We start from the raw sequence: 15,182 nt of genomic DNA, 5'->3' as shown, positions 1-15,182 counted from the left end.
GGAACTCAGTGAGCACTTGTGCAAATACCGAGTTTTGTAAATTTATGGCTTTAACACTTGAGTGATCTGTAATAGCAACTGAGGCTGCAGCATTTAAACCCGTAGTACCATCGACTAATTTCTTTTTGTGACAGTCTGGTAAAAGGTGATAGTGCGCCAGGAAATCAGATCCTATGATTGCGGTGCTGACATCAGCAACTACAAATTGCCAAGTGAATTCACGCCGCAGTCCTAAATCCAAGGTAAGTTTTATTGTACCATAAGTTTTTATGCTGCTGTCATTCGCTGCACTGAGTTCCCAGTTAGTAGGTTTTCTGTGCTTAAGCCAGCGTTGAGGGTAGCAGCATAGGTCAGATCCACTGTCTATTAAAAACTTTTGATTAGTGCATTTATCCCTAATAAATAAGCGGCGGCTATAACTTTTTAACATGGAGCAATCAGTAGCCGCGCTTACTGATTGCGGTTGGAGTTTTCCTCCCAGTTGCAAGGAGGGACGCATTTGCTGGCTCTTGTGCCATATCTCCTATGGTACCAGCATTTTCGAGTTGCCGGGGATCCATTTCGGCTTCTGGTTCTTGAAGATGATTGATTACGGGAGCGGCTTCTGGTGTGAGAGCCGGCAAGGCTGGCTACTTGCATGGACAGTTGTTCGATGCACTCTTTGAGCGAGGCCATCTCGCTTGGTGAACAGCTATTGTCAATTTTGTTGACTTTTGATGAGCCTGGTGACACCTCGATTATATTGTCAGCCAACCCCGCTAGCTTTTCTAGGGAAAGATCAGTGTGAGCAGCAAGAATAGCCTGAACATTGTTTGGTAAGCGCCTCATCCAAAGCTGCCGCAGGAGGGTTTCATCTTTTGTTGTCCCTGTAAGAGAACGGAGCCGTCTGAGGAAAGCAGAAGGCTTGCTGTCACCAAGTTCTTCCTCACTAACTAGCCTCTCTACTCGTTCCTGCTCTGATACGGCCAGTCGTCTAATCAACTCTTTTTTTAAAGTTTCATATTTGTCTTCTTTAGGAGGATCTAATACCAGGTCTTCAATCTCTCCAATCAGCTTTTGGTCTATAATACTAATCACATGACTGAATTTAGTCATATCACATTTTATTCCTGCTACATGAAATTGGCACTCCGCCTGGGCAAACCATACTTTAGGTTTGTCTGCCCAGAACGGAGGTAATTTTACAGATACTTTGCACACTTTATCTCCAGTGGCCGGTGTAGGTGTGGGTTGGGGGGGAGCTTGATGTCCCTGCAGCTGAGCTTGTAGTGCTTCATGCCTGCTCTGCAGGTCTGCCAGCTGTTGTCTGAGTTCCTCTGCCGACATGGTTCGGGGAATAAAATATGTGCTCAAATGCAAATGCCACCACCCAAATATGGCCTAAATATGACACACCACACAAACAATTTCAGTTAGTACAACAGGCAAACGTTATGATAATAAACAAACAGAAAACATTCATAACAAAAACATAGCGATATAGGTTAAGATACAAAAACAGATTTTATTTTTAAATATAAGTATGTACTAAATGCAATGAAGGTTAATTAGGGGGCTTTGTAAGGCAAAACAAACGTAGTACTCAATAGTCCACGAATGAATGAAATAGTTGAACACAATAAAATTCTTTTTTGAATTTAAAAGCAAATGGCGAGTTAAAAGGGTTATGTTAGGTAATTAATTAATGATGTACATAAAATGGTTAAAATGTTAATTGTCCTCAGAACACCAGCTTGATATAATGCACCACACGTAGAACACGAGATTATATAGCGTTGTAGGAATCAGTTTTTATAGTAGTTATTTTACTTACAAGTGTCACTTGGGTTATGTAGCACGGCCTGGTTCGGTTCCTTAGGGAAAAATCACTCACGTAAAGCTTATAACGCACACTTGCACTTCACCACTCTTACAAATCCGATCTGTCCGCACGACGATGTCAACGACGAAATGCGTAACGCGTCTGGTGCTGATCCGGGCAGCGTCGACCTGACGCTAATTCCTCGCACCCCGCTATCACGGGGCAGCTGTCGGCCTGTGCAAAGACGCCAAACACGATGTAGGCACCAAACTTCTAGGAATCTGCCCTCGTCGGACATGAGTCGCACGCGCAAGCAAATCGGGCTCCTCCACTGCGCAACTTCGGTGGTCACCAATGTGGGAGTGCTGTGAGGTGACGTCAGGAACATTAAATAAGCACCGTGTTGTGTTGAACATGTATAATGTTTATTATTTACATCACAATTCTCTTATCTTATACACGTGTAGTTTCCCGGTTTATTCTCTGTCTGTCAAGTGTCAACATGACAGCTTAGTGTTACCTTGGTTATATTATAAGGGTGGCTTCCACGAATGTAGGTGGTCGCCACAAGTTAATTATCATTAAAATGTGTTTGTAGGCATTAAACTAAAGCTGGTAACATAGCAGAACTTTGTATAATTTATATGATTGCAACCATTTAATGTAAATATAAGATACGAGAATACGAGATATATATTTTTAAGTCTATTATCTTAATTACAACTGTGTCAATGCATAACAAAATTCAAGTTCAATACCATTTTCTATGGATTTAACCAAATTTACTTAATATGCATCGATTAAATTAGTATTCCAAGCTAATCGGTGCAAATTTAAACCACTTATACCTACCTAAACCGTTAATAGATTATGTTGAGGATGGTAGCTTGCGGTGGTTGTTGAAAGACCGGAGAGTCTCAGTAAAAATGTTTATTGGTTTACAATGTTACATCAGTTAACTCTAAAATGTTAATATTAATGTTAAATAAATGTTAATAAAATAGTTATTTGTTTTGAATGCACCCGATCGTTAAGAATCCGAAAAGTACACTGATTTGTGCGGAGTAGCGCGGACGGCCGCATCGCCAAACTAAACTGGGTCGCGGGCGCCTGTCACGTGTTCCTTGCATGTGCACTGAACATCTTGCCGAGGGCAAAAGATAGAAATTACAATAGACATTTAAATTATAAAAATCGTAAAATGAAAGTAAATCAAAGAAACTTGTACAAATGTTGTGTAAAATTTACAAATAAAATTGTATAAAACTTAAAGTCCTATAAAGTAATTGTTACGTTCACATAGAATCGTCACTAAACGCTATTTTTCTTAACACTGGGGTCGTGCCCCGCTCTGTATAGAGAACACTATCACGGTCATTTATTTGCACTCGCGCACTTTCACTAGGTCCACTTGTTTCCACACAATCGTTGTTGCGCCTGGAGGGCTGTGGCTGCGGCCCAGCCTCCCGGTTGTCGACCACCTCGGCCGCTTGTCTTGCAGTTGCTGCTACCGTCTCTCGTTGCGACTGCATCCTTCTCCAGCCGAGAAAAAGGATTATTATCGCTCCAATTATCAAGATACCGTAGATGAGGGTATAGTGGTGTATATCGTGAATCGATATCTCCTTCGTTAAGGGTTGTTCTTCTTTCATAATCTTAATGTTCTGCTCTATGCTTTCCCTTAATAACGCAGTACCATCAGCTTTGCCATCTGTTGTCATTTCTGTTTCCATATTCTGAACTGTTATGTTAATTACATGATTAATTGGGGCAATATTCGGAACTTCGACGTCAGGGGTTATGTGGAGTGTGCTCTCCTTCTTTTTGTGGGTGTAAACAGTCAAATTCTCCATTTTTATGATGCAGCCTTCGGGAATGTTGATAATGTTTGCGCCAGTCAGCTGATGCGCTGTAACTTGATCTTTGCACAAATTTCGTAGGTTACACTTGTCGCAGCAAAAGGATAGGTATTGGTTTACACTGGACAAGCTTATCCATTTGTTTTGGCATGTAATAATATTGGTTTTGCACCGATCTACGGTGTTGACTTCTCTTACACAAAAGTCAAGGTCGCTCTTCATTTTATAGACAGGGCTGGTCAATTGACATAAATATGTTGTTGAGTCACGTGATATACAACGTTCTAACTCGTTTGTTGTGATAGGTAAGTAGGAGTCCTTTTGAAGGTTCATTGCAATATGGCTTTCGATAGGTATCACTACTAGCATGTTTTTGCCTACTTGTCGAGGTATGGCTTGAAGGTTATATAAATCGTAGTTATCTCTGCTTATTAATGGTACACGTATTTCCAAAAGAATGTATCGTTTTGTCATGACACATTTGATCCGTAATAAATGGTAAATATTTGTTAAGTCAAGCTGAATGTTATCGATAGGTAGTGTAAGTTCTTTATCCAATTGTCCCGATATGATACTTAATTCGTTTTGGAGTTGTTGCGGGCTTATCAAGTTAACGTTGATGTGTCCATTGTGGATATCTGTAATTGTATCCAGTAGTGACATTTGAATACCTTTTAAATGGGTCAGTATGTTAGTCGCGGCCATTGCTATTAAGGTGAATTCTGCTGTAACATCAAGTTCATTGATTTGTTTTGTTATTGCAAATGAATTCATTTCTAGACGTGTTAAGTGCTGGTTTATAATCTTATGTTGTTTTTGTATGGTGTTTTCTGTTCTTTGAAGTAAATTGTACTCTGCTTCCACGACAGAGGTTTGATTTTTCCATAACTGGGCCAGATGTCTTTGATTCTCTCGTACTAACGCAATGTCTCGTTCATACTGTTCCGCGAATCGACTGTCTAATACGCCGAACAGAGTGTTTGCGATATTCCCGACTCCGTTTACGAAGCCGCGTCTCCTTCGGGCTCGAGTGTGTATTGGTTGTTTCAGCAAAACTTTGTTGTTATATTCAAGCTCCTCGAAACCGTGACGTAACTGTAACATGATGATTTCACAATGCGACATAGGTTTTATTTGTTTGCAAATGTTATCTAAATGTTGGTAATATTTCGTGAACGCTACTGCGCCTTCCCAGTAAGGGTCTAGGTTGTAGTAGGCTATTATCTTCCACTCATCTCTGATTATCTGCATGTCGGCAACTTTGTCAAAGTAAAGCGCTTGATTTTTTGTTAACTGAGTTGTTTGCATGCACGTTCCGTGTGTAGCTATGGTCAGGATATAAAGAAACATCATAAGTAGTGATAGGACATAAGGTCGTTGTTTGTTTGTTGAGGTGCGTTGTTTCTTCTTGTTTTTTGGTTCTGAAGTTTCAGTGCTCTCTGGCGTTTGTTTGTCGATAGGGAGAAGGGATAATTTTGTTATTGGCCTTTTTAACTCGCCGCTTTTTGTTTTTAGGGTCACCACTCTAACATGACCGTCCTTGCCGGGATGTACGTCGATCACTCGTCCCATAGCCCATTTTCCGGGTGGAAGGTTGTCTTCGTGGATTACAACCATGTTTCCGATCTCAATGTTTTGTTGGGGTTCTTGCCATTTTGTTCTCGCTGTCAGTTGTGTTAAATATTCTGTTTTCCACCTTTTAAAAATGTCTTGAAATATTTTTTGGCTCAGATGCCATCTGGTGCGTGCGTCTTCTGCTGTGTCTATTACTGTTACCCCGGGCCTTCCCGGCGACAGGAAGTGGTTTGGCGTTAAGAAGTCGAGGTTGTCGATGTCGTCGTTAAGGGCGCACAATGGCCGAGAGTTATGGCAACCTTCTATTAATGTCAAAATTGTTGAGTACTCTTCGAATGTTAATTTTTGTTCTCCTACTACACGTTTTAAATGATGCTTGAGGCTTCGTACAGCTCTCTCCCAGATGCCACCCGCGCTTGGCCATGAAGGTGCGTTAAAGTGCCATTCAATGTTCATTCCGGTAATTTCGGCTAAAAAGTTGCTATCAGTTATGTGCTGTAAATGTTGATATCCCTCTTGCAGTTTCCTGTTTCCACCAACAAAGTTTTTTCCATTGTCGCTGTACATGTGAGCCGGAGCTCCTCTTCTAGCTGCCATTCTCCGGAGGGCCGCCAAAAACGCTGAACTTGTTAAGTCGGTTACCAATTCTAGATGTACAGCCTTCGTCACCATACATATAAAAATGGCTATGTAGCCTTTTAATGTTCTTGCTCCTCGCCCTTTGCTGGCCTTTATGTCTACTGCTCCCGTATAATCCACCCCCGTATGATAAAAGGGTTTGGCGGGGTTGCACCTGGCTGCGGGTAAATCTCCCATGAGTTGGACTTGTTTCTTTCCCTCTTGTTTCCGGCACGTTACGCATTTGAGTAGCTCTCTTTTCACCGTGTTATATCCTCCTGTTATCCAGTATTCCTGGCGCAGGGAGCTCAACGTCAGCGTAGCTCCGCCGTGCAAGGTTAGCTTATGTGCCTGGTCTATAAGTAGAGTTGCCAGGCGAGACTCTCTAGGGATAATTTTTGGGTGTTTCATCTCTTCGCTCATCAAGGCTTGATCTAGACGTCCTTTAACCCTTAAAATTTGTTCTTCATCTAAAAACGGGTTTAACTGTTTTAACTTACTTTGTTTTTGTACGCATTTGTGCTTGCGCAAGTGATCTAATTCCTCTCCAAACTCACGTTGCTGTACATGTTTTATTATTGTTGCTTTCGCTACAAATAAATAAATGTTAAATAAAATAAAAAAATAATAAATGTTAATAAAATAGTTATTTGTTTTGAATGCACCCGATCGTTAAGAATCCGAAAAGTACACTGATTTGTGCGGAGTAGCGCGGACGGCCGCATCGCCAAACTAAACTGGGTCGCGGGCGCCTGTCACGTGTTCCTTGCATGTGCACTGAACAGATTAACACTCCAGTATATTTAGGTAGGTAAGTTAATTTATTTGTATTATCAATTTATCAGTATATTAGAACGTACGGGATAATATTATGAAGTTCTTTGTCAGATTGAAAAATAAATAATGATAGCCCAAAACCGCTATACAACTCTAAATAAATCTTCCTTCAAGCTGCCTAGTTGAGTAAAAGCGTCGTGTAAACAAGATATATGTGTGGCATCATGGTACGGAAAATGTGTATTAAGAGCGCACCACCGTACTAACAAAGCTAAAAGCTTAGCTCCTGACAAACTTTACTCATCCATCCCAACTACGTAAATAATTATAAACGCAGCCCATATTTATCAGGTCCAGCAATATTCAGCTAGCCAATATGAATATTTTATCCAAATAACTTATTCAATCCAATTGGCTGAATGATTACGTAATAACATGCTCCGTATTCAGGGCAGCAGATTGCGTCACAACGATGCTTAATTGACTGAGTAACAAAAAATATTCCTCAGTCGAATTTAATACAATGAATAAAATTACGCCATAGCACCACTGAATATGAAAGGAATAAATTATTTCAACTGGTATTCTTTATCCTGAGCCTAAACATAAAACATTAACTGTTACCTCCGAAATAAATTAGAATGAAGTTGTCCGAAAAATAAATGGCTCGAGGAAAATGGTAAAATCCAGGCAATAATTCATGAAGGAAACACGGCCTCAGTATGTTAGATATTTTCAGTTTCACGCTGTGACGTCATGGGTTCACGCAACATCTGTATATCATTACAAAGGCGTGTAAATCCGGTCATTTCGAATTTATTTTTTATGACGAGGACAAGCTATGTAAAGGTCACCGAAATAAATCGAATGTTTTTAATATAATTTGATGTATTCATCTGTACGTAAAGCCAATGAGTTTATTATAACAAAGGCCTGCCTACCTTCGACGAAACAAAATAGCAGGTTGCCATCAGGGATTCAACTAGTAATTAGTAGGTATTATGTTCCATCTCACGCGCTAACGAGATAGGTATCATCACAATTTGCATAATATTCCTCATATTCCTTACCGTAGGGACAAAGGCAGTGGTAGTTCGCCCCGTTGAGAGGCTGCGTGAGGTCGACACATATGCCATTATTCAAGCAGGGTGATGGATTGCAGACGTCGCGCTCCTCGCAGTGCGGACCCAGCTGGCCGGCGCAGCACTGGCACTCGTAGCCTTCCTACAAGCACATCAATAACGCTGTCGGCTTCTATTATCACTAACGACGCGTCACACGCCGGTAGAGGTCAAACGCATGAAAGCCTTTTTCGACCGACTGCACAATACTACACATATCGTATTCGCTCCATTTTATGGAAGCTACCTAACATTTAAAAACTTGGTTTTTATTATTTAAGTTTTCACTAAAATAGAATAGACTTAATACATTTACAGTTTAATTGCGAAAATAGCGCAAATCACGACACATTTTCGTTACGCCTCTTGAAGGGTTCCATACTGTGTAAATTACAGTAGGTAGGTACTGCCATGTAAGTGCCAATAAACGTTACGATCCGTTCACTAATGGGGATGACCAAAAAAATCCATAAATCGAATAAGGACATTAAGTTCTAAGGTAATGAATTAATACGTAATGATACTAATGATTGGTCTCGCGGAAAATAAACCAAGCATGATAAAACAATAAGTTAAAAGTTTTTTTGATCAAACCAAGTTACTCCAAAGTTAATGCGAATTTTAACGAATTTTTAATTTTTTTCATAAAAACATATGAGCGGTCTAATTAACGGGGGAAACATATCTGGGTACCAACTACGACATTGCTGGCACTTACATGTGTTCGCGCTCAAAACACGTAAAACGAATTAGTTTTCGATGTTATTTTGATACGCCAAATGCATATCGCATAATAGGCTCTTTCTTATTCAAATTCCAAGGGAAAACCGTTACAAACCGCGCATAAAGCTCTACGATTTAGGGCCCTCTTTGGCCAGCGTATACTCGAGAAAACTTTTATCTATGGCGACTGTGGCATATCGCATTAAGGAAGTAGGTACGGATATATTCTGCTAGACAATATCAGAAACACGTGACAATTTAGACTTGGAAGTATCTAGATATTGATAAGTTAATACTTATGAAACTGATGTTACTGATGAAAATGATTATACATAGGTATATGGTATGAACATTCCTATTCTGCTTACTAAGTAGCGTATTAATAACGCTCCGGACTTCTATTACCACTAACGACGAGTCACAGATGCCAGGGGTCGAACGAGTAGTTAGCAATTAGTTCAGTCATTTCCGAGTTTCTGCGGTCACGACTTACGAACGTCGCGGTCGGAACTTCTATCTGCAAGTATCTACACTTACGGCCGAATACAGCTGGTTATTATAAGACTGTACCGTTGAGATATTAAACTGTTAAGTTTAAATTCGTAGCGAGTACTTAGGTCTACGAATCTTCAAAATATGTAGGGGTTCGAAAAACGAAATGGCGTTTGTATATGATTTTAGTTAGATTTGAAAAGAATACTTTAGTTGGGGCTCTAATTCGTCTAAAGGTCGATTAAAGTGTTTATTACAAAGTCAAGTTATAAACACTTTAATATATTAGATATATTTTCTTTTCACAATACTCAAATTAAAAATATAAATTTAGTGTAGGTACACTGAAACTTGTGTGTAAATAAAATGGCCCGTATAAACAATTAATATAATCACCAGACAATCTTACACTAAGGGCCAGTTGCACCATTAACTAACCCGGGGTTAACCGGTTAAACCTGAAGTTACCATGGTTACCAGAACAATTTGACACTGGGTTGGTTTAACCGGTTAACCCCGGATTAGTGGGTTGGTGCAAGTGGCGCTAAGAACGCTTTAGTACATAACATATACTATGTTTTGATTTAATAATTTTTAGCTTGTAAGATTTTGATTACTGTATGTATGTTAGTTTGTAAGGTATGTATCTATATCTATAGGCCTTAGTTGCCTGATAATGAATGATATTTAATTTATTTTATTTTAATTTAATTTATAAACACACAAATAAATGCCCTTACCGCGATTCGAACCCAGGATCACCAGCTTCGTACGCAGGGTCACTATTGGCATTAGGTTCCGACTAGACTGGCTGTTAAATGTTACGTCAAACGTTGGTTTAGTATGCAACTGAATGCAAATGACAAGGCACGAGTAGGCACTCATGACCTTTGTCCTGTAGCGTGCTAAAAGTCCTTATTATTCAATGGTCGCATACAATGTACATACATGTACCTACATTCTTAGTTGTCTGCTAAGGTATTATGAAGTAAGTGTAGCTGCCATCATTATGTCGAAAAGTAATAGAATAGTGTTGACTAATGATTAGCTCAGGACCGGGACAAGTGGCGCAGGTAGGTACTAGAAGAGGCTGATGCTGAGCAGTGGGCGATAAAGAGCTGATATGATGATGATGACTAGTGCTATAAAGAAAAGTTATTTGCTAGTGACTTTTTATGATAGATGTTGTACCACCTCTATCTATAGATGTAGTATCTATGCTATTAGCATACTTATATGCGACTTCGCTTTGTATGATATATTTAATAGAAAGTTTTATAATGCATTGCATTCCATCCAAAATGCATAGGTAATATCGTTCGTGCTCCGACTCAAAATGCACGGATGTATATTCTAAATTCGGAATTGCATCATAAACTTGTACAGTGCGTCTAAAATACGGGTGCTTGGGAATCGTGTTTTATCTTCCAAGAAGCTACAATCGTACATGTTACCATAGATAAATAAGTAAGCGTAGAGTGCCCCATTCATGAGATTTCTTACTTAATAATAAGATAAAATAATGTTATGGTAAACTTATTATTAATAAGTTAGAACTCGCATAGAACTTACTTATTAAGCTTAGACGTAAATCTTATTACAAATATGTTTTAACAAAGCTCGGTTAAAATTAAAACCTCGTTAAAACTTATTATAAATGGGTTATACCTATTAATTTTTGCATGGAGTGAGCAATAAGCTTACTTATTTATCTAGGTATGCGGTTACCTAGGTAAATGGAAGTAAGTGGAGGAATAAAAGGGACAACAGAACAGACAAAAAGTTATAAAACTTATAAAGCGACAAAATTTCTCACGTTTCGGTATTTTTCTCCAAAACCACATTTCCAAAACTAATTGAAATTTAGCACACAAATAAAAGCCAATTCGTTTTTATTAATTACGGATTTGAAATAAACCAGAAATATAGAGGATAAAAATTCCTTCAGGTAAGCAATTAAGAATTATTAGGTAATTAATGTCATGTTTTTACGTTCGCTATTAGAAAAACGTTTAAATAATTAGTACCTTTATAATGTGTTTGTAACTTCAGTTTACTGCGATACCTGGGTACCGAATAACCTTTTTTGCCACTGAAGAGTTTAGCCATATCACCAGTAATAGCATATCAAAACTATTTTATACACATCTCGTTTTAATACTATCTTCCTGAACGAAACTAAATTCCCAAGCACTATGTTCCGCGGCACGATGCAGCAAACTAGAATACAGTTTAATTAACTTACCATAGATACGTTGGTGTAGCACACGCCCTTCCCGGAGCAGTCTTGAGATTCTCCACAGTTATCCGACTTGACAGTAACTTTGAGGCGGACGCACTGTGACCCCCAGTTCTCGGAAACAACTGTAAGCATAAATGTTTATTGCAGCCTCACGGCGCCTCTTTAAAGTAACTTATATCGCTGGAGGACCGACCGCTCGAGAGCGCGGCTTTGCGGCTCTTCAGTCTAGTGGAGCATTCTTTATTTTGTAGTGAGCGCTCTTGGAATGTGAAAAACAACCTCACTATTTTATTAAAAGTTTGATTCAAGTTTTTGGCACGGAGATTGTAATAATTTAAAAGCTTATATATGAGGAAATAATTCGTGTATTAACAATTTAGCGTTAAACGTCGTAACTCTGGCCAGATAAACAACAAAAGAGAGAGCTCGTCGTGTTTTAAAATAAACTACGACAATTTAACTTACGTATACTCGTGCAATGTAAACATAAGTGCCGAATAGAGTGCTGCGGCTAAAAGTGCACTACTTTTGGACACTTAACAACACTACAGGACTAAAAAGAAGTACGGTAAGATACATTATTTTAACCGTTTGACTTTTAAAAACATTCAAAAACACAAAGAACTGGTTAAAAATAACGGGACCTTGCATGCTCAATAACATATGATTGGATGAACTGTGACATTGACAGCTTTGACATTGCTATACTGCTGCCAACATCATAAGCTTGTGTTGCCATACAAAAGGTGCGTTCAGATACTTCAGATAACGAAAACTCGCTAGAACCACAGATAAACTAATGAGCAGCACATGCGTATATATTGTAAGAAATAATTACGCAAAAAATTTTTTTTTAATATTTAAAGCCTTGACTAACTGAATATTATATCGATAAAAATGGCAACAAAGAATATGGACAAAAAGAAGGAATCTCTCAGAAAAACGCTGCTGAGGCCCAGGAAAAACGCTGAATTAGCACAGGTTATGAGCAGTGACGAAGAGGGTTCACATGACCACCAATTATGCTTAAATAAAATAAGCGAAAGTGATAAAGTAATACGTACGTTAAAACAAGAATTACAACAGTACTCTGATGTGCATAATGAAAATAAGTTATTAAAACAGCTACTAGCAGATAAAGAACGACAATACAACAGCCTTGAATCAAAATTAATACCAAACGACCCAATAAATAGCTCTTGCCCAGGTGTGGGGTCACTCGAGACTGATGAAATGCAAATATTAACCCCACTAAAGCAAAAAATTGCAAAGAAAGAAAAAGAGAATCTCTCTCTGGCCATGAGAATAGAAGAACTAGAAAATGAAAATACGACCTTATGTAATATGATTAAAATTAACGAGCCTTCCTCGATGACACCATACAATTTAGATAAAATTAAAGATCTTGAAGAAAAAACTAACGAATTTAGACAAAAAATCAAAGTACTGACTAAAAAACTACGGAACGTTATAAAAAAATATACGGCCTTAAATAAACAATATAAGGAACTAAAAAGTAAGGATATATCGTTAAGCACTATCAGGCAATCCGTAGAATGCCTTAAAAAGAATACAGACGCGTTAAAAGAGCTTATAGAACAGGCCCCCAGTACAATCTATACGACCCCTAGAGTTGCTACACAGCATCCGAACACGTCAACCCATGAAGATCTACGCGACAAGTCTGCAAGTAACGTGGAACATAAGACTAAAGAACAGCCAAGGCCAAAACCAAATCTTCTCCTTCTATCAGACCTCCATGGAACTGAAGTGACCTCAATGCTGTCTCGTATACGCCGGGGGGACTACGATTTCACTGCGGACATTATCAACAACGGTACAACTGACCGCGTCCTCCTGAATGTTATGGAAAAGACGGAACACTTCAGTAACAAAGATTGCGTAGTCATAATGTGCGGTGGAAGTGACTACAACGTTTACACTCCAGCAGAAACGGTTTTATTGGTAGAGGAAGCAGTTAAGAGGCTCCCCCATTGTAATATTGTTGTATGCACTATACCAGTGAGCATCAATTATAACAGCAAAGGGTTTAATTTATTTGCAAATAAGGTTAATGCTGGGTTTACCCAAACTTTGACGAAGTACAACAACGTTACAATTAAAAATATAGATGAGAACCTTAATGTGGAGGATTATGCAAAGAACGGCTATAACTTACGAATTAAGGGTAAATTTAAAATTGCATCTGCCATAAATGTATGTTTAAAAGAAATTAACGAAAAATTTTACAATAGTGACAATTTTTTATAAACAAAGATATTATGGATAGTAAATTTGAGGCTGAAAATCTTGGCATTATGCATTTAAACATAAATAGACTCAGAAATAAATTGCTTAGCATGGAAGCTTTTATAGAATGCGAAATAAAATTGAAACCAAAAGTGATTATGCTTACGGAAACATGGCTTGAACCATCCGAACACGCAAACATCAACATGCCAGGTTATTCAGTTTCAAGTCATACTTCTAGAACTATAACTAAAGGTGGAGGAACAATAGTATTTATAAGAAATGACTGTTCAAATAATTATAAAGAGATTGATGTTTCTGAATACTACATAGAAAAAGTATTTGAAGTATGTGCAATTTGTTTAGAGCTGAACGGCACAGGTTTTTATTGTGTTGTAATCTATCGATCCCCAAATTCTAATTTCAATCTTTTTCTCAACCAGTTAAATAACATGTTAAGCAAACTTAAGTTTCCTAACATCATAATAGGCGGAGACTTTAATATCAATCTTGCATCTAAAACCGATAATAATACTAAAATGTTTCTACAGACCCTCTTAGAACATAATATTAAACCTACAATATCTGATTATACCCGAGTAACTGCAAGTACATCAACTGTAATAGACAATATAATGACAGACTTTAGTGAGTACGCAACAGCTTATGTTATACCATGTAGCTTCTCTGATCATGATGCCCAAATGCTAGAGTTGCCTGCGTCACTCAATCGAAAAGCTGAACCATGTAAATTTACACAAAAACGCATATTTTCTAAAAATGCCACAAGTAAATTTCAGCATGATCTCGAACTTATCGACTGGCGCACAGCTTTTGCTAATAAAGATTGTAATAATAAAATAAACCAATTTTATGACATACTATTGCCACTGATCGAAAAATATTTTCCTTTAAAAAAAGTACAATCGCGAAAAAAACCTAATAAGTGGATAACCAAAGGCATAAGAAAATCTAGTCAAACAAAACGTAAGCTGCATAGTTTAGCGCGCCACACTGCTGATGAATCCTTCCTGAAGTACTATAAACAATATAAAAATACATTCAAAACCGTCCTTACCCATGCCAAGAAAATGAACATGTATCGTACAATCAGTAACGCAAAAAATAAGGCCAAAACTGTATGGAATCTAGTTAAGGAAACTACAGGCAAATGTGTAAAGACTCAACCTAAAATAACTCTAAGACTAGATAACGGCTTTACTAGCGATAAAAAAGCAATAGCAAATGCGTTTAACAATTACTTTTTAAATGTAGGGATGTCATCGTGCAAAACAAAAAATAAGGAACATATAAAAGCTATGCACAAGCTAAAAGTAACTAACAGTAGTTCAATATTTTTGAGCCCGATAACCGAGTCGGAAATCATCCGAACAGTAAAAAATCTTAAAAATAGTAACTCTACTGGACCAGATAATTTAAATACTAGATTCTTAAAAGATAATATTCACTTATTGTGTTCCCCATTGTCCATAATATTTAATAGTTGTATAGAAAAAGGTATTTTTCCTGACCTGTTAAAAAAAGCTAAAGTAATAACCATACACAAAAAAGGAAGTCGCTCTGAACTAAATAATTATAGACCAATATCCCTGTTATGTGTCGTCTCAAAAATACTAGAGAAATGCTTAGCTGAGAGATTAGAAAAACACTTGACAAAACACAACATGTTAACTACACAGCAATATGGCTTTAGGAAAGGAAAA

At 38.0% G+C, this 15,182-nt stretch overlaps 1 protein-coding gene across 1 annotated transcript in view; it reads right to left on the bottom strand.

The window, feature by feature from the left end:
* Positions 1–15,182, bottom strand: part of LOC134663248 (uncharacterized) — a 76,229-nt gene that overhangs the window by 14,774 nt on the left and 46,273 nt on the right. The window contains exons 13-14 of the mRNA XM_063519649.1: positions 11,212–11,330; positions 7,701–7,854 (exon numbers count right to left, since the gene is read on the bottom strand). Coding sequence (XP_063375719.1) covers positions 7,701–7,854; positions 11,212–11,330 — 273 coding nt within the window. The remainder of the gene's footprint in view (positions 1–7,700; positions 7,855–11,211; positions 11,331–15,182) is intronic.

Source organism: Cydia amplana, chromosome 4 (assembly GCF_948474715.1).
Source record: "Cydia amplana chromosome 4, ilCydAmpl1.1, whole genome shotgun sequence".
Taxonomy (NCBI): Eukaryota; Metazoa; Arthropoda; class Insecta; order Lepidoptera; family Tortricidae; genus Cydia; species Cydia amplana.
The sequence above is the reverse complement of the archived record's forward strand: the minus strand, read 5'-3'. Positions and strand labels throughout refer to the sequence as shown.